Source organism: Vespula vulgaris, chromosome 10, assembly GCF_905475345.1.
Source record: "Vespula vulgaris chromosome 10, iyVesVulg1.1, whole genome shotgun sequence".
In the NCBI taxonomy this organism is placed as follows: domain Eukaryota; kingdom Metazoa; phylum Arthropoda; class Insecta; order Hymenoptera; family Vespidae; genus Vespula; species Vespula vulgaris.
In genome coordinates, this window is record NC_066595.1 from 7,003,999 (window position 1) to 7,023,745 (window position 19,747).

The 19,747-nt window shown below is 34.2% G+C and overlaps 3 protein-coding genes and 1 long non-coding RNA gene across 9 annotated transcripts in view; 2 read left to right on the forward strand and 2 right to left on the reverse strand.

The window, feature by feature from the left end:
- Nucleotides 1-341: 341 nt before the first annotated feature.
- LOC127067366 (serine/arginine repetitive matrix protein 1) lies at nt 342-7,928 on the forward strand. 5 transcript variants are annotated; one of them, XM_051002203.1, is made up of 15 exons: nt 342-615; nt 728-817; nt 897-1,019; nt 2,618-2,788; nt 3,106-3,266; nt 3,358-3,552; nt 3,639-4,454; nt 4,549-4,683; nt 4,779-5,264; nt 5,407-5,620; nt 5,714-5,799; nt 5,879-6,117; nt 6,192-6,350; nt 6,431-6,924; nt 7,029-7,928. In XM_051002203.1, exons 1-15 carry the CDS (start codon nt 604-606, stop codon nt 7,239-7,241), a joined length of 3,594 nt encoding a protein of 1,197 aa, XP_050858160.1. In that variant the 5' UTR covers nt 342-603; the 3' UTR covers nt 7,242-7,928. The 5 variants fall into 5 exon arrangements, with proteins under 5 accessions (XP_050858160.1, XP_050858165.1, XP_050858161.1 ...); XM_051002208.1 differs by having other exon boundaries at nt 4,779-4,958; XM_051002204.1 differs by having other exon boundaries at nt 746-817.
- Nucleotides 7,929-8,106: 178 nt separating this feature from the next.
- Nucleotides 8,107-9,929, reverse strand: LOC127067367 (DNA-directed RNA polymerase III subunit RPC4). The gene is made up of 7 exons (XM_051002209.1): nt 9,591-9,929; nt 9,402-9,516; nt 9,063-9,315; nt 8,896-8,988; nt 8,706-8,830; nt 8,385-8,630; nt 8,107-8,302 (listed from the first exon to the last, which is right to left on the reverse strand). Exons 1-7 carry the CDS (start codon nt 9,839-9,841, stop codon nt 8,183-8,185), a joined length of 1,203 nt encoding a protein of 400 aa, XP_050858166.1. The 5' UTR covers nt 9,842-9,929; the 3' UTR covers nt 8,107-8,182.
- Nucleotides 9,930-13,119: 3,190 nt separating this feature from the next.
- Nucleotides 13,120-19,747, forward strand: part of LOC127067192 (four and a half LIM domains protein 2) — a 51,309-nt gene continuing 44,681 nt past the window's right edge. The window contains exon 1 of one of the 2 annotated variants that reach the window (XM_051001835.1): nt 13,120-13,333. In XM_051001835.1, the coding sequence (XP_050857792.1) occupies nt 13,289-13,333 (45 nt within the window). In that variant the 5' untranslated portion in view covers nt 13,120-13,288. Of the gene's footprint in view, nt 13,334-16,985; nt 17,004-19,747 lie in introns of those variants that run through there. The other variant, XM_051001836.1, reaches the window with a different exon arrangement.
- On the reverse strand, nt 13,325-16,228 carry LOC127067195 (uncharacterized). Its single transcript, XR_007782573.1, has 3 exons — nt 15,553-16,228; nt 14,576-14,878; nt 13,325-14,234 (listed from the first exon to the last, which is right to left on the reverse strand). It is a non-coding gene; the product is annotated as an uncharacterized LOC127067195 (long non-coding RNA).

Sequence of the window (19,747 nt, forward strand, 5' to 3'; positions counted from 1 at the left end):
TTAAAACAAAACCGATCACATAAAACGACTATCGACTTGTCGAAGAAAAGAAAACTGCGGAATTTTAGGTTGGTAATATTGTTGATGTAGCATGACTTTGGTAATTTTCGCCATTTTAAAATCTTTGAATAAACAAATCGAAAATTAATTTCGAATATATAAGCTATATTGATCTAAAATGCTTAGAAAAGAAAATGTTTGCGATAGAAAACAAAAAAGAAATAAAAAAAAATAGAAATGCGAGATTATATGGTGAAATTTCTTTGCAATTTCACGATTTTCTTTGCATCGAAATACAAAGGATTTTGATGATATATTCCCCTTCTCAATGATTCATATTCGAAGAAATAGTAGCAGCAGCCATGTTGGCCGATTGATCCACTATTCGCGTCTCTACATAATTTGTTAGAACTTTATGTTCGTGTGCAAAATTTGTGAGATTTGTAAGCGTATAATAGAAATTACATATTGCGAGGAAGATTTTCGTATTTCTACGGTGTTTATTCGTCGATAAATAAAAAGAAAAGAATCAGTTTTGGCACTTAGCCGACTGAAAACTACGTTCTCTTCACGGAACTTTTTCAACATCCACACCTTGCCAAGATGATGTATACGGTAAGATAACTAAAATATATTTAGATTGTATGACATAGATCTATTTATCTCTGACCTTGCAAACTAGTAATAAGATTATAAATCTTAACAAATATTTCAACTGTGAGTACAGGGGACAACTGCTTCGCAGGATACCAGATTCAGCGATAAGGAGAAGAAACTTCTCAAGCAAATGAAATTTGGCGACTCTCTGACTCAAAAGGTAATTACGATCGTAATATTGCCTGTATTTGTTGCCTATAATAGATATAACAGTTTATATAATATTTCTTCATATTTAGGTCGATATGAGTAAGGTAAAGCTAGATGTAATAAAACCATGGATAACAACGAAGATTACACAGATTCTAGGCATGGAAGATGATGTTGTGGTAGAATTTGTGTATAATCAATTGGAAGAAAAGGTAAGATATTTATCATATCACTTTGGATAGATCCAGCGATATAGCTAATTTAGGTTTAGTATCGTTTTATCGAATGAATTATAAAATGCGTTCACTTGGCTTTTTCCCCTCATCATAGGATATCGATAAATACACATTATTTCAGCACTATGTTTGGTATAAGTTACAGACATTCAGATCCAAAATCTGCACGAGTTGTTGACTTTGGATTCGTAAAGCAACAAGGCAGAAAAGATAGTATTTATCGTACTTGCCTGTTTGCTTTTTAATTTGGTTAAATGTCACTGTTCCTGAGTATCCTGATTTTTGTGAACCCAAGTATCTCCTCCAAGCATATTCATTTTCAACAAAAGAAAACTGATGTAGCTGATCTTGTCAAATTGAATGTGTGAACGTAATGTCTTATCGCATATGTTTGAATTCCCCGTTAGTATAAGTAGAGACCGTTGGTGGGGCTCAACCCTTTTGTCCAAATGGCATTCGGATGTGCTCCTCCCTACATCCGTATGGCCGCCTTTGTATCAGCCGTCGACCATAGCGTCAACCGTTGGCAGCTGCTATATCAACATCAGCTTAGAACAACTGCTGAATCTTCAGCATCTTGGCTGTAGCTGCATCGTCATTACAACGAGGGAAACGACTTCGCATCGATACTTTCACCGCATCATGCTGATCCTGCCGATCCTGTTTATCTCGTCCTACTTTGGAGCTCTTCGTGTTTCATCACTTGGCGTAGTAGCTGATGCAGCCACGAGTATTGTCTTCGTGATAGCTGCCACTTCGATAGAAGTGGTTGGATATCGAGTTGCTGTTACGAGAGCTGTACCCAGCTTTCATCTGGGTTTGAGCGTCGGCAACATTCCAGAGGCTTTCTCCATGGGAACATCGTCTTTTCATCTTCCGACCCCTGTCAACTGCAGACATCCATCAACATCGAGATCTACCGGGAGCTACGCGTAGCTGCAGTACACAGCCGACATTGTATGCTGGAAATCATCTTCATCGGGCATTATCCATGTTGCATAAGCATGGATTTTTATCGGAGCCGATTCTACTTGCTGCTTGCAGAAAAACATCGATCATCGTCTGGAATTACCAGGGAATAGAAAAATCTTTCCAGTCCACGCTGGAGGTATCTCTACAATGGTTTGACAGTCTTTGTCAATGGAACAGGTTGGTGAAATGGTAATCCTTTTATTCTGCATTAATTTTTTGACTTTCCTATTTCAGCATTTTCAATATAGCATTCAGTGAAATGGCGAAGAACTTAAAGGTATCTGTATGCTTGAGATATTTCTGCATTTATCGATAAACTAGATATTTTTCTTAGCAAGTGCTGCCTCTTGCTGTAGGTAATTTTATATGCGGTCTATGATGCGATGGGTAAGATATATCACTAATATGGAGATAAATCTGCTTTTTCGAGGGGGAAAAGCAGTTAGTTATAAATTAGGGATAATGATTTTGTATTTTTTTATACAATGCTCGCATAAAGGTATACATACGAGTACAATTTTTTTTTACTTACGTCTAGAATTTGAACAAGCTAAAATTGAGATTTCGTAAATTGATAAATTTTTATGCTATGTATTTTACAGTTTCCTGACCCCCGAAAAATGCAGATCAACCTCACGGGTTTCTTGAACGGAAGGAATGCTCGATCTTTCATGGGTGAATTGTGGGACCTTTTGGTCTCTGCTCAAGAAAGTGTTACGGGCATTCCAGAGGCTTTCTTACAGCAAAAGAAAGATCAGATTAAAAAACGCTTGGTAATTACATCATTCTTTCTCTAAATTTCGAATGTAAAGTAAATATATTCACGTTCATTTGTATCTCTTTCTTTTTCTTTCTTTTTTTTTTTTCATTTTGCAAGGCATACTATATTAATTTATCCACTTGTCTTGTCATGAATTGCTGTCAGAAGTTGAAACAATTGAAAAGCTAAATAACATGTACTAAGAAGTTAGGTTGATTGGTTCAAAAACTTATAATATTAAATATATTGTATAATAATAAGTAAACGTTATAAGATTAGAATAATATATATATATCAAAATACATCAAAATATTGTAATATATTACTTAGGAAGAACAAGAAAAACTTCAAGCATCTTTAGCAGAAAAGGAAAAAGAGAAGGAACGAGAAAAAGAAAAGGATGAGACAGACAAGATAAAAAAAGAAGAGAAGGAACGTGCTTCATCGAAAGAGCACAGAAGAGATAGAAGTAGAGATCGTGATAGGGACAGGTACATTTTCTTTCATTCGTCCGATAATAATTCGTATAACGCATACTTCGCGTTTCATATATTAATAATTACATCAATATCGTTCATATAGAAGTAAAAGAAGTAGATCGAGAGATCGACACAGAGATCGTGATAGATCTAGCCGAAAAAGGAGATCTACTTCGAGATCGCCCAGCAAGAATTCTCTTAAAGATAACGGAAAAGATATGTCAGATATTAAAGTCGAACGTGAAGATTCTCCACAACCTGAAAATGCAATACCGTTAATGCCAGTTAAAACTAAACCGTAAGTATCTTGATATATTTTTTCTCTCTTTTTTTTTTTTTCTTTCAATCAAATGTATGTGTATTAACACATTTATATCGTATTAGGGAAGCAGCCGTTGCAATATCCAGATTACAAGCAAAATTAATGAGCATCGCCGATGGTAAAAAGAAAAACAATCGTACACCATCGCCCGAGTCATTGGATAAAACAACGAAGAAATCTAGATCAAGATCTAAGTCACCAGCTACGCGTTCGAAGAAATCTAGATCTAAATCACCTAGTCGAGATTCGAAGTCACGTAGATCACGTTCGCCTGCATCGAAGTTAAGACGATCCCGCTCAAAATCAAGATCTAGAAGATCTCGATCCCGATCTCGATCAAAGTCAAGAAGATCCAAGTCACGTTCGCAAGAGCGTTTAAAGTCGAGAAGATCGAAATCAAAGAATTCTAGATCGCGCAGTAGATCACATTCTAGATCGAAGAAATCTAGATCAAAAAGCGACGACCGAAGTAAATCTCGAAAATCACGATCCGTGTCGAGCGATTCGAGATCTACGAAATCTCGTTCAAAATCATCCGACAAAAGAAAGGACAATCTTGATTCTAATCGAAAACGAGATAATAGTACTAGCAGTAGTTCTGGAACGGAAGGTGACAAGGGTGCGAAGGATAAAAATGATTTTGAAATAAGAAAAAAGAAAGATGGCGTGCAAGCTAAACGATCTTACAGAAAAACGAATAAAGATGACAGTGGTAGCGACAGCGATTCAAGTCGTGAGAGAAAATCAGCACCAAAGAGAAGAAGTCCGACGCCACGTAAGGAGAGAGGCCGTTCCAAGGAGAGAGATAGATCCCGCGATAGATCGCGAGACCGATCGCGTGATAGATCGCGAGATAGATCACGGGATAGAACAAGAAGGTAAGGAAATAGATCTTTTAATTGGATGTTACGCGGAATGTTACACTTGATATACGTTTCAGAAATTAATCAGGTTTATTTCTGTGCGTTTCAGGAGATCATCTTTGGATAGAGAACGTGATCGACGAAGAGAACGAGAACGAGAAAGAGAGAGAGAAAGATTGGACAGATACAGTGGTAGTCGTAACATGCGGCCACCGTCTGTGCGTAGAGCACCTAGTAGGCGAAGGTACGTTTGAATTGTAAATGTTGAAAGAAAAAAAAGAAAGAAAGAAAGAGGAGGAGGAGGAGTCGTTTTAAGGAAAAACGTATAATCTCTTTCAGAAGTCCGCCACGCAGAAGCCCGGCTAGATATCGTCGAAGATCTCCAAGTCCTGGAGATAGGCGTAGAAGAAGATCTTTGGATCGTAGGAGGAGATCATCGGAGAGGCGCGATAGACGACGATCGCCCGATCGGCGTGATAGTAGACGTCGTTCGCCCGATGGGAGGGATAGATCACACAGGTATGATAGATCGTCCTCTCGCGACAGATCGAGTAGACGAGAACGGTCCAGAGATAGAAGGGATAAGGATCGTAGATCGAGATCTAGGGATCAGCGATCATCGGTGGATCGTGTGAGAGACGGGAAACGATCTCCCGATCGTTCGAAGGACGGCAAGGATAAAACGAGGGACAAGAAGGTCGATGAAAAAGTTAAAAGATCGACCGACACGGGATCGCGAAAAGAATTGCGAAACGGAAGGTCTAAGTCGAGTAGCTCGGAAAGTAGCGAGAGTAGTACCTCTAGCAATGAGGATGAAACAGTTAGGTGAGTATGATGTCGTTCTTTCCTATCTCTTTCTTTTCAGAAGCTATGGTTATCCAGTTATATGAGTATTTTTTCATTCGCGTTTTATCAATACTCTTAATCTTTTCTTTTTTGATTAACGTGTACACACGTATGCTTGCAGAAAGTCTGCCGAAAGAAAATCTCAAGAGAAGCACGAGCGAGAACAATTGGACGAGAATAAGAGAAAAGAAAAGGAGAAGATTCTTAAGGAAGAACCTATGAAGCGGCCTGAGAAAGACGTGAAAAAGACCGAGTCAATCTCTATCAAAAAGGCTGAACCGAGTGTTTCGCCAAAGAAACAACAGATAACTGCACTTCCTGTCACCAGACATAGGGTAATTACAAATCTTTTTTCTTTTCTTCCTTATTTGCTCTTTATTTTCATAAACGCTCTAATCTTCGTACGAACAAATGCTTTTAATTTTCAGTTCTCTAAGAGTTTGTCCCGTACGCCTTCACCGTTTAAGAAGACAGAAGACATTATCGCAGCTGCTAAGTTGAAACAACCTTCGAAGTATGTACACAGACACACACACACACACACATATCTTTATTGTATATACTTGCATAATGACACAATATTCTAATTGTAGAGAAGATTCTAAGACAGAATCACCAAAAATAAGCGAAGCAAGTCTAGCATCTGGGGACGCTTTTCTGTTAAAAAAAGATGACAGAACAACTAAATCTGGTAAACCTATATCGGAAGAGAAGAGAAGTGGTCAAAAGTCTATTGAAACGATAACACCTAAGAAACCACTTGATTCCATAAAACGAGTAAAAAGAGATAAACGAGATGGATCTACAGACTCCGATGATAGTGATACCGAAGGTAAGAATAAATCGAATTTCATTTTACAAGAGAATCTTGTCATTTTATTATCAATTATATAAATGAATTTGTAGGGAAAAAGAAGGTAAAGAAGATAGAAAGATCTAGGAAATCTAGAAAAGTTTCTTCGGACGAAGACAAATCTGATAAAAGTAAAGCAGGTTCCAGTTCAGAATCTGAAGACGATAGGAAACATTTGGACAAAAGTAAAAAGAGAGACTTAAGTCGAGGAGGTAAGATCCAGATCAATATTTATTTTCGAATGGATGATATATATCGTTAGGACAATATACTTATACGAATGTTTGATTAGATTCAATAGACGATCGAAGTAAGGATAGAAAGGACAATAGAAAACGTGAAATAGTTGAAAGTGAATCACGAAAACGTAACACGAAAAAGGAAATAGAGGAGGAAATAAAAAAGGTGAAGAGATCTAGAAAAGATTCTTCCTCTGGAGAAGAAGATACAAAATCAAAAAGAACTAAAAATGAAGACGACAAGTCGAGATCAAGAAAGTCCAAGAAGGATTCGAGTTCAGACGACGAACCGAAAAAGTCGAGGAAAAGAAGAGATAGTTCTTCCGAAGACGAAAAATCTAGAACGCGTAAAACAAGGAAAGATTCAACCAGTGACGAGGAAACTAAAACAAAATCGAAGAAATCTAAACGAGATTCAAGTACGGACGATGAAGATATCGCAGAAAAAGATGTGAAGAAGAAGCGGAAAGTTGATGACAGCTCTGACGAAGAGAAAGTTAAAAAGAAACGTAGGAAAAAGACCAAAACTAGTACGAGTGAATCAGAGGTAGGTATTTAAATGTAATATCGTAGGGTATACTAATAATAATTATTATTATTGCATAATATTTTGATACGTACAATAATCTTTTGTAAATTCTGTTTATATAGGAAAGCGAAGTGGAGGAAAAGAAAAAGAAGAAGGATAAAAAGCATAAGAAACATAAGAAACACAAGAAACATAGAAAACACAAAAAGAAGAAGGTCGCGGATTCTGATGAATCTGACGTAAGTGAAGGTAATACGGAAGAATTAGAAAAAAAACTTCGAGAAAAGGCATTAAAATCAATGAAAAAAGGACATAGTATCGAAAGAAGTGATTGAGATTATATGTGTCGTATCAAAGATCGTGTTACCTAACGTGTATTCATACCACAATGTACTTGATCAAATTGATGAATTGTCTTATGAATGACTTTTCCTGTTTATTACTGGAAAGGAAGCTAGGTTTCATTACACATTGAATTTATTCGTTATGAAACCAGTTTCTAATTCATGCACTGACATGTCATTTAACGAGTAATTCAATCGTATATAGTCCTTATCGTATACTTTAGAGAGTGCGTATTTTTATTTTGATTTCATTATTGATATTACCAAAAGATGATACTATAAATAATTTCATAAGTTGATATAAAAGATGAATACATCAGTACGTTATTACATTTAAACATAGCTATTTTTTTTGTCCTTGAAGGACGCGATACCTCCTATACACCTCTAAATTTTAACAATATTAAGATATGTAGGCACGTGATGTGTCAAGCTAGAAAACTATTTACTTTTACTTTATCCGTATCACGAAGCAGTTTACACATGTCTTATACCTAATTTTAAGCGAATTGTTTCTTGTTATATAGCACCGCAGCGATGCAAGATTTATAACTTATTTTCATTTGTGTAGTTAGTTTCTCTCAAGAAATTTGCATTTAGAATATAATAATTTATATATTATATAATGTTATTTCTACTGTACAACCTGAAAAATGAAGATATTTTGGTGTCGCCTTCTATTATCTCATTCGATAACCTTTACTTTGTAATAATTACAAATTTTGTCTAGACTTTAAAAGTCGTCATATCGAATTTGTACGCGATGTAATTTACTTTATAATTCACACATGCGCGCGCGTATTCCTCTTAGTATTTGAAATATATCATTTTGGAAAAAGTGTTATTAATTCGACAATTTATATAATTATTAAATTATTTATTATATCTTACATTAATATATACAACATCTATATATTTATACATAACATAATTTACATTTTAAGCAACATTGACTCCCAATCTGGAGAACATACTAATGTATTATTAATTGTTCCGAGATTAATGAGTTCACCATTCAGTTTAACTGTATCTAGTTTTGCAGCTAAAAGATCCTAAAATAGTAATGAATTTTTAGATATTCTTAATCAATCTCGAAGATTCCTTTTTATAGCGTAAATTTATAAATGAGATTACCTGTCGAAAACTCAAATTAGATCCAATATCTACGATTAGATTGTTTTCGCCTATGCATAAACGTGCTTTCCCAGATTTTAAGATCTGTAGTTTTCCAAGCATACCAGCTTTCAAACTGCTCAGAGTGCAATAATTTTTTTTGGTATTCTCTTTACTGTCCTTTTCTTGTGCCGTATCGTTTGCATGCTTTGGTTTTGGTGGATTAGCATCGTCGTTTGATTCTAAACCTGGCAAGCAATCTGGAAACTGCAATTAAATAATTAACTAACTATTAATAATATTTCTTTATACTATTCAATCTAAATTTTATAATTTCAATACCTGCATTAACATATAGGAATGTGGTTTGTTTTCAATAACTTGTGATATATTGCCTAATTGATTTGGCTTCTTAGATTCACTTTTTATAAGTGCTTCCTTTTTCATTTCTTTCTTTGGTTTCATTACTGTAAATTCATATTTTATAGCAAATACATTATGATAATAAAATAACATATTTCATTTTGCTTACCAGTGCCATTTTCTAAAATGATAGGTTTTTGATCTATTTCTTCATCATCCGAAATACTATTTTCATGCTTGGATTCTGTTTTATATAATTTACCTATAATTATTAAAACAATGATATATTATGATTCTACTCATTTCTATATTACTGTCATATTAAAAGAATCATACCTTCTAAAATCATAGGTAATATAACAGGAGCATTTTCTGTATCTGGTTCTGTACCATCATCGATAAAATCATCCTTTAATAATGCTTTTAGTTTTCGTTCTTCTTCATCTTTATCAATATCACGATCTAAATTTAATTTTGGTTTATCTATAAAAACTTTTCTATCACTATCGCTGTATCTATCTCCTCCTTGTCCCTTGGATCTTCTACCACCTTGGGTGTCAGTTGCACCTTGGGAAAATACACCAGAAGTCTGTGGATATAAACACATAGAGATAAAATATACTACATAATAGAAATTTGCTTCGTCAAGAAAGAAAGTATTGTTACGAGATATACCTGAATTAGATTATTAGAAACTCTGCCTCGTCCACGATCAGATAATCCACGACCTCTTCCTCTGCCTCTTTGTTTAGATGGTTTTTCAGTATCATTTTTATTTACTACTGTTTCCCTAAAAACAAACTATAGTTTCATTGTTGCTTAACTAATGATATTTTTAAATATGAAAAACAAGAATGGACTTACTCTTTCTTTTTGTTTCGTTGAGCATTAAAATTAGGTACATATACTTTTTTCGGTTTTTCAGTCTTGATATTTCCACCTAAAGTTAAATCACGTGGTAACCTAAAAGAAGTCAATCTTGTTGTTGTGGGTGAAACGCCTGGTTCGGTTTTAATATTTCTGAGAGGCACTGGTAAAGAAGTTCCCGGTTCAATTTTGATTCGAACATTTTCTGGAAGTGTGTGATTTTTATCGCGTAATTTATCGGAAGCCATTTCTAATAATTCTAACGATTTCGTTTGCGGTAACTATAATCTTTGACACTCATGCTTTTGCCAAGCGGCCATTATTGACGAATACCAACCGTACAAAATCAACGTTTTATATGTACACTGTTACCAATCATAAAAGTAAAAATTTCTTGCTGATTATTTATTACTTGAGTGTTGATAGTCGTTATTTAATATATTTTATTCGGATTTTATATAAATAATATAATAGCGTAAATTTTAGTCTTCGTTTTTATGTAAAAAGTGTTTAATATTACTCTAGTAAAAAAAAAAAGAAATGTATGATTTAAATATTGCATCCTTCGCGGGTAAAGTTGGTAGCCAATAAAATTGCGACTATTATAATTTTTCGTTATTTTGCGCGGCAATAAGGCAGCCATTGTAATCATGATGTAAGATGAGTGCTGTATTTTACAGATTTTCTGTTATGCAGCCATCGATATCATAGATTTTTCAACCGAATCATGCACGGAATCATACTGAAAATCACAGGTAATGAAATTTATTTGATCATCTCGTAATATTTTTCGATATTTAACTGGAAACAAATATCTGTCAATTATTAAGTTTTTACGTTGTATTATTCGTTTTTAACTATTCGTGTATTCGTAAATTATGTTATATAGATCTATTTTTAATGAGTTATATATGTTTTATATAATCGATAAAAAGATAAAAAATATTAAAAAGTCTGAGATAAGAAGAAGATAAGTACAATATGCAATTGGCAAATCTCTCGCTGAAGAATATTTTCTATATATCTTTGCAGAATGGCGAATATATTTTCTAATATAAGTCATATTTCTCTCCTCTCTCTCTCTCTCTCTCTCTCTCTCTCTCTCTCTCTCTCACTCTTTCTCACTTTCTCTTATGATATTTACACATATAAACATCTGCTTTAAGAATTATTTCATAATTGCAACAATCACTTTATAATTTTAATGCACACAGCATCTATTATAAACGTCGAATTACATATACTAATTATATACAACAAATTCGAGATAGCATTATTATTTCGATAAGAATTTCCAAAGATAGCTTTGTTATATGTACAAAAAATAGATTTATTTGGCAAGTTCTAATATTGATCGAATTGTAATAATAAAATTTGTAATATTGTGAGAGAGTTAGGTGAATGTAGGCAGGGTAATAGGATGAATGTTTTTAGGACGATGAGTAGTATTTAGCAGGCAAACAGGCAAGAGTGCGAGCAAGCAGGTAAGCAAGCAAGCAAGCAACCGAGCAGAGAGGCTGAGTAGAGCAAGCAGGAGCGACATAGGGGATAGGAGAGTATAGATACATATAAGACGGTGTGCGCGATGAGGTCATCGCGTGGTTTTTTAACCGCGCCGGCAGTCGTGAAGCAGACCGCTCGAAAGCCGGCTGTCTTACGTTCGTTTCTGCTCTCTCGTGATTTTTCTAACTCGGTGCCACGTGCCCGAGAGTTTCGTTCCTTAGCTCTTTTTCCATTATTTTTTTTTATCCATTATTTTTTACGTTCGCGAGTTCGAGAAATATTTGGATATTAGATTTCCGTTTCTTAAAATTAAGAAAACATAAAGCATTATATTTTAATAAATGTCGTATTCTTATCATCGTCTGACGGATCCTGATTCCTAACCGAGTTATCATCCTGAACAACAAATTTTCATTAACGGATTACGATCGAGCAGATCCACGAGTCATAAAATCGTTATACACCGCTAGACACATGACCGATTTAAAGTTCGACCGGTCGGTACGTTTCTTAAACCTGTTTTAACTTCTTCTCTCTTTCTCTCGATTATTGTATACATCGGTGAGTGAGTTTTCGAATAGCTCAATCGTTGCGAGTCAAATCGTTTTTGCGTTGTCCCTTTCGATTGTGTGTGATTTTACTTTTTTTTTTCTTCCGTTTTCTTTTCTCTCTTCTTGTCTTTCTTTTTAATTTTCTAATCGATCTATAGTGCGTTTTCTGTTGGCAGATCAAACGACGAACGTCTCTGAGCTGCCATAGATTACGTTTTAACAACTTGCCTGTTTTTCATTTGGAAGTTATGAAGAAGGTAAAGTTTCTTAAAAAACAGAGTTAATCTGTTTACGTTTGTAAACATTCACTTTAATTGTTAACTAGATAGATAAACATGATTTTTTTTTCTAATCTCTCGTGTATTCTTCACGTACATAAATATGGAAATGTAGGAGTAATAGAAATTCGTTGTAGAATTAATTTAAAGATCTTTTTAGAGAATACAGAATATAAGCTAATCACAATCAACAACGAACGTTTTCTTGTCAATGTATTCTTATATACGCGATAACAGCTTCTCTTCTTTCTTATGTATTGTACCTATATACCGCTATGTATTCTTTTTTACATACAGGTTTTCCGTTACCTCTCTCTCTCTCTTTCTCTCTCTCTCTCTCTTTTTCTCTCTCTCTGTCTTTCATTAGCAAGAAATTAAAAAGTAAAATCGAAGTATAGTTCGTACGTTATGTTTTGGTTGCTGTTCGCTGGAATGGAAATGTTTTGTCGCGTGGGCGTAACGATTTATAAGGAGGATAAGGACAAGCGATTTGAAATTTATGCGTTTACAGTGGTAAACAATTATCAGTCGTTAACGTTGGTATTTCATTATCTCTCTTTCTTCCTCTCTCTCTCTCTCTCTTTCTCTCTTTCTCTTTCTCTGTCTATATTTTTTTAGAAGTTAATTTTCTCTTTTAAAATGCATAATTATTCACAATTCGAATTAAAAAGTATTGAAGGTTATGTGAAAATCAACAAAATTGATTAACAATTTTGTTTCTTTCCTTTCTTATTTTATTATTATTTAAATACTATCTCACAACGATTGTATGCGCTTATTTCAGATTAAATTTCTATTTCAAAATGCATGATTTTTTTTATAATTCATATTGAAAGTAGTACGGACGTTATTTATAAATCAAAAACATTGATCACATTTTTCATGATTCATATCTTTATTATTTTTTTTTTTATAATACCTCATATACGATTAAAGTATGTATATATATATATATATATATATATATATATATATATATGTATCTGAGTAGGATCAAAGATCGAAGAATGATTTTTCTCATTTCAGCGAGTCTATGCGCACGCACACGTCGCTCGATGTCGATAGCTTTTCAGCCGAGCTCGTCGAGTTCGATCGAAGAGGGTGGAGGAGTTGGAGGAGGAGCTGGAGGAACTGGAGAAGGAGGTGGAGGAGGAGGAGGAGGAGGAGGAGGAGGAGGAAGAAGAAGAGGATGCAGCGGTAGCGTAGATCAAAACGAAGCGCGCTTTACAAAGTTCGACTTTACAACGAGAAGGAAAACATTGCGTCGTTGACAACGAATCTATCAAGAAATTTCAATTTTGTTTTGCTGATAGGAAAAAAAGTAAAAATCGGAATATTACGAACGTTTCGAAATCGTCGAAAGATGAATGGAGTTCGACGGACGGCCATCGACGCTTTCGATGCCAAGGTAATAATAAATTTATATATATTTTTTTATTTTTATACATAGGATGGACCAAAGGAGTTCCTAGATGAGCCAAAAGATATTAGGTAATATTAAAAATCAATTACTCTCTTTCGAAATCTTTCAGGCTAATTTTCTTTTCAGACTGTAAAATTACTGGATTTGTTGGTAAAGTTACAAGCTCAACTATAAGCCTAAAAAGTCTCGAAAAGAAGTAATTTTTATTTAATCATTTAAGAAATTTTGGCCTACGTAGAAATTTTTGGACCATCCTATATGTGCATGATTGTGATGATTTGGTACCAAATTGAAATATTTGAATTATTTTAAAGAAAAAGGATTTTTTAAGTTTGATTATTTCTATCACTTTATCATTTATTTTCTTCGGAATGGATATATATTTGAAAAAAGATATATATAGAAGGTAAACATACAGTAGTCTCAGTAATTATGTGACCGTGATGACCTTGCTTCACTTAATTGTAAAACTTTGGATCGTCTTAAAAGAAATTTTTAAGCTTGATTATTTTTATTCATTGTATGGTTCTAACTAGAAAAAAGAATATATATATATATCAAAGACGAATACAGTAATTATATTACGCAATGTAATTAATTCTCTGTCTCTCTCCTTCTTGAGAAAGATCTTACGCATCGAAGGCCCAAGAGACGTAAGCGATTCTGTAAGTCGGTCTCTGCTTCGGGTACTTTCTGTCTCCGAGCAACCACCAGTTCGTAGAATGTGTGCGTCGAACGGAACATGTAATTAGGTGTCTTAACGCGCCGAGATCGGTTGACCGATCCGATAACGTGCGATACATAAGTATATCCTTTGGTTATGGCTATGAGATTCGATGCGTTGAACTTTTCACTGGTAGAGTCAGAAACGAGTTACTTTACTACCCTATCGAATAGAAAGAGTTTTTAATACTTTAGGAAATTTGAACAATTATAAAAAATATTAATAGTTATAAAAACTATTAATTTTGTAGTACAATAGTAGTAACAATAATAGCTATCAAACTATATAATTACAATATAAATTATCAAATTAATATTGCGATATTTATTTTTTCTTTTTCTTCTTTCTTAATGTAGATCAAGTTTTCATACGTTAATCTGATAATATTTAATAATAACGTAAGTGTAGGAATATCTACCTAAGTGTTAGTATTTGCAAATGTTAGAAATAACAAAAGTAGTTATTTCAAAATTGAAATAATATTTTAACGGAGTACTACGTACCTATGAATCTATGTAAATATGTCCGAGGCCAGGGAATAACTCATTCGGTTCCATACGAGTACGTTACTCGCATATTATTAAGCCAACAGTAGAATTATTAATTTAGTATCTGATCATCGTTCGTACTCTTTCGCAACGTTCTCTTCCTGTGTCTCGTTGTAAAATAACGTTGTAGCTTAGCAGCAAGTTAGCTTTCCGCAACATTCATACGACCGTTGGTTGGTCGGTCGAGGGTTTTAGCTCGTGAAGTATCGAGTTATGTATATCTTTGATGATGGATCGTAGTGCATGTTAAAGTTATCGCTGTTGGCACGATCATAATTTGCTTTTGAATTTGATCAAAGTTATGCCTTAATATGATATATATATATTTTTTACTTTTTATTTAATGTAAAGGATCGCGTGTTTATGCAATTAATGCAAAATTCCAATTTGCACTCCGTAACATTTTCTATTACGAAACTATGACGAGTAACTAACATTTAATAAAAATGATACATCTTTTTATGCTTTAAAACTAATTAATTCGAAAACTTTACTTTACTTTGGTGTAGCCTACATTAGTCGAAGTAATTTCGAAAGATCAAGAAATAGAATTGTGCCAATGCTACGTCGCGATTTCATTTATGGCCAAACGAGTTCTCGCACGATAAAGGCTAGAAAGAGAGAGAGAAAGAGAGAGAGAAAGAGAGAGAGAAAGAGAGAGAGAGAGATTACCGAACGTGAGAACTAGAAAATTAATATCGTGAGAGGCTCATGATAAAAAATATCAAAGTATACATACATTTAATTGTATAATGATAACGCATATAAATTTTGTTATTTTTTTTTTCAAAAATAAGTTACGAAACTCAGGAAAATATTTGCAATCAATTAGTAGAGAAACTATTAGAGTTAATAAATTTTGTGGACTTCCACGTGTTTGACATTGTAAAGATTTCAATTAACGTCGATTCTGGATCAATCGAAGTAATTACCTAACGATGGCAAAACGATCACAACCTCGATGCATTTTTTAAAACTTTTCTCTTGGCAAGGACAACGTTAAAGACAGTCGTAAAGCTTCTTCGCGTATAGATATTCTTGATTTTCCATCGTAACAGCTTTTCGCGACGGATATACTGGCGCACCTTCCATCAAACTAAGTAGGTTCACTTTGCGATGTGATATTGTCATAACGGAAGTTATATGTATGGTCAGTTTCGTTTTGGTATTGCGTGACAGTAAGCAATTCTTGGATCCCCTTTGGATTTCTTGCGTGACAGGGTTGTTATAGGGCGTTCTTTTTTCTCTTTCTGAACACTCTGGAAACCTTAGGCAAAAGGATCGTAATTGAACGCACTCTTTGCATTAAATTAAGTTGTGCTTCGTAATAGAAGAAAGATTCAACCCTCCGGTATACGTGTTCGCAAACGAGGTGGATCGATGATCTCAAATCAGCCTGTCTTCCTTTTTATATACCTATGTAGTTTCTTTATTTAGCATTACGAGGACAAATCGGATTTCTATATGTCCTTCTTACATAGGTAATAGTTCATAACTTTGAAATAGAAATAGAATGTAAGTGGTTCATTCGTTTATACACCCACTCATATATATATATAAACGAATGAACCTATATTGAATGAACATATATATCTATATATATGTATATGTGTGTGTGTGTGTCTATATATATATATATATATATATATATATATATATATATATATATTTATCGGACACACCCAACAGGTTGTACTAATACAAAAGTACTAATACAGTATCCTAAAGAAAAAAATCGGTTTGTAGAAGTTTATTAATAATTGGAGTGAGATGTAACATAAGCGTAATGTTACTTTTTCAAAGTAATACGTGGTAAAGTCCGTTTCACTTTCTTCGTAATCGGTAATAACTAGCGATAATCTCGCAGCCATGTGAGATAGTAGAGATCAGATAATTATCAGCAAATATCCTTGACGGTTCCCTCCCTCTCTTCTTCAATTCTATATTCTTCTATTTTAATAATCAATAATCACAGTGATAGTAAGTAGCTTTATTGAATAAATTATATAAATTTTAGTACCATAGAATGATTTCGAGTCTAATCAGGATGTTATGAATCAGTCTTGGTTCCTGTTTACGTCAAGGTCACATCAATTTGTTTAGTAAATTAGGTCAATCGCTTTGAAGAGATGAATCACAAGAAAAGTCTTTCAGCCTCGAGTATTTAGTATGTATAGCTTTGTAACAATGAAAACTCGAACGTTTCTCTTGAAAGGTGCAGGTGATAAAGGGGAGAAGGGAATGCACGCGTGCGCATGCCTCATAGGGTGCACCGAAAAGCATCGTGCGACTATAAGCACGCGTGACACAATCGTTCGGGAATGTCAGTAGTGTTGGACGTTGTTAGGTTCTCCAGATCTGTGTAGTAGTATATACGTGTATGGTGCGTATGTATATACAATTTTTATAAATGTATACAATATATATATATCCATGGAGAGTGAATGCAATTTCTCCTACTGTTAGCTCTGCATATAGGATAATTTTTTTTAAGCTTGTCAAGGAAATCTGTTCACCTACATGTGTTTCTTGGTTTCTATCATTAGTTTTTCTTTTTTCTTTTTTTTTCCTTTTTGAGGGAAAAAAGGGGAAGAAAAATATCTCATTGGGATGATTAAATCATTGTCAACAAGACGATATTTTTGAGTCTGTTATTCGTTGAGTAGAATAATAATGAGATAATGAATTGAAGGATAAACAAATCTATCGATTCGAAGTACGTGTATTTTGGTTAATCGATGACTGATTATTTTGATTTGCCATCTTTGTTGATAGCAAGAACGGATTGTTATTCGTACTGCGTACGATTCAGACGGAGTTTGTGATAAGGAGCAAAATGATGTCACTTCCGTACGTCTGACATCATTGAGTCGACGGCTCAATGTCATTGCCTGCTTTCAAAATAATCGCTGCCCACTAGATACCAGTGTTGTTTTCATAAGTGGGGAGGACCTTGATGTCGCAGTCCCTAAAGTCACGACGAAGTTTTTTTCTTTTTTCTTTGTCTTTTTGTCTTTTTTTCTTTTCTTCTCTTTTTTCTTCTTATTCCAACTGGGACACATTTGCGAAGGCGTAAAAAACATCGATTTCTACGTCGAATTTCGATTATTCTTATTATTTGTAATCAAGTTTCTTTTATTCATTTTTCAAAGTACATACGTCAATGTAATCCGCAAAAGGTTTGTTTATTGGGTCCAAGGTTTTGAATATGTATTTTTTTTTTTTTTTCATCGAGCAATACGTCAAGATATTCAACGTTACAACGTTAAACTTAATTGATCCTCGCGAGATGGAATATAAATAGATAGCGAATAAATAAAAAGGAGAACGTACGTAGAATAAATATAATTTATATAATTAATTATATTATCGATCGATTTTGTTAATCATAGATTTCTATAGTACCGACCTTTGATATAACCAATTTTTAATAATACTTTTCATTTCCGCGGGATGTCGCTTCAAGTTCGCGGCAAAATTTAATTTCTACTTGGCTAATTATTACTGATATAATTAATATATTATAAAAGTATATATAGGTAGATATTTCTTTCGAAATAAATTTATTTGTCGATTTTTGCTCTTATATTTACTGCGAGTTTAAACAAAAAGAATTAATTTTGCAATTAGCATCCACGTAGCTATCATTGAAAAGCACAAAGGTAGACGTTCACAAGGGGCCATCGCGAATCGACGAGGTCAGCGGTCTGACATGTACATACGTACGTACGTTCAATACACGGATACCGATAACAGTTTTATAGTTAGCAGTAGCGAAAGAAAGCATATTCTTCGGCCTCGCCATTCTCCGATGGAACGAGAAGGCCTCCAATGACTCACTACCATATTACGAGAAGCAGAACAGTTGTGACATGGACCGCTAAATGCTTACCAGCGAAACCGTTAAATTCAATTAGAGCGTTACTTTCTTTCTCTCGTTTACGACGTCAGACATTTCTAAGTAACCGTTGTTTATTTATTTTTCTTCGTTTTTTTCGCTTTCAACGTTTATAAATATTAATTTTATGCACTATAGTAAACTGTTGAAAAAGATCTTATTTCCATCTTTTTCTCGTCGAATAAATGGTGTCTCCTTTTTTTCTCTTTTGATAAAAAAATTTGGATAAATAGACGAAAAGATTGCGATAGCATTCGGAATGTGTATTTATCTAACTATATACATACGTACATAGATACATCGGTTTGTACCTACGTACCTTCGAATGGTTATCCTCGCCATTTCGGGCGAAAAGGTCGGTGCGTACGTGAGGCCCCGTTCACCGCCTCGTGGTCGCGTGGTCGCGTGCTCGCGTGGTCGCAGCCTCTAGACGTTTATAAACGCCATATAAAAGGCGGGGGCGTACATACAGGACCTTGCCGCGACCCACACTCAGGGCCGTATCTCGAGCTTTTCCAAAAAGTTATCGTACTTGCATCTTATCCTGTTTAGAAGTCCTATTTATTTCATAAATCACGTACGCTCGTTTTCTATAGCCTCATATAAATTTAAGATCGGACATTCGTATGTTTTATCTTTAATAATTAGTTAATAAGTTTCATATTATTTGTTACTTTTATTTTATTTCTTTACACAAACAAAAAATCTTCAGCTTCGTCTTCTTTAGTCATCTCGTTATTTTCCACCTAATTCTCTTCGTTTGACAAAATAATCGTTTATTCTTTTTACTTACATAGCCATTTTTATTTGGCAATTGATAGATCTTTAGAAATAATTTAGTTATTTCACCGATAAGCAAGCAGTTGGTCAAGCAGATTGGAATCCATATACACGTATTCATTCTTTTTCTCTCGTCACGTTCGAGTGAACAGCCATTCGATATGGTCGATCGAATTTTTGCACGTTTCTTCTTTGGAACGTACGAAAGCCGATGATTTTTCCAGCTTTTCGCTTTCTAAATATTCGTATTCGTTCGTTCTTCTCTGTGTTTTACGATTTTCTGTGACGATTAGAAAAGTCCAATTTTTTTCCGATTAGAAAGGAAACTAGTTCTTAACTTTCGGATAATAATTTAACCAGTTGATGAGTTACTTAGATGGATCGTAGAAGTAAGAAGGATTGTAGAAGTAAGAAGGATTGTAGAAGTAGAACTCTTTAGTAGTATTCAG

Bases quoted from the DNA above. Each gene is read 5' to 3' on its own strand.
- LOC127067367 (XM_051002209.1), bottom strand. From the start codon at position 9,841: ATGGCTTCCGATAAATTACGCGATAAAAATCACACACTTCCAGAAAAT. The intron at 9,517-9,590 runs GTAAGTCCATTC...GTTTGTTTTTAG, and splicing joins CAACGAAACAAAAAGAAAGA to GGAAACAGTAGTAAATAAAA. The intron at 9,316-9,401 runs GTATATCTCGTA...TTATATCCACAG, and splicing joins TTTCTAATAATCTAATTCAG to ACTTCTGGTGTATTTTCCCA.
- LOC127067366 (XM_051002203.1), top strand. The intron at 3,553-3,638 runs GTAAGTATCTTG...ATATCGTATTAG, and splicing joins ATGCCAGTTAAAACTAAACC to GGAAGCAGCCGTTGCAATAT. The intron at 4,684-4,778 runs GTACGTTTGAAT...AATCTCTTTCAG, and splicing joins AGAGCACCTAGTAGGCGAAG to AAGTCCGCCACGCAGAAGCC.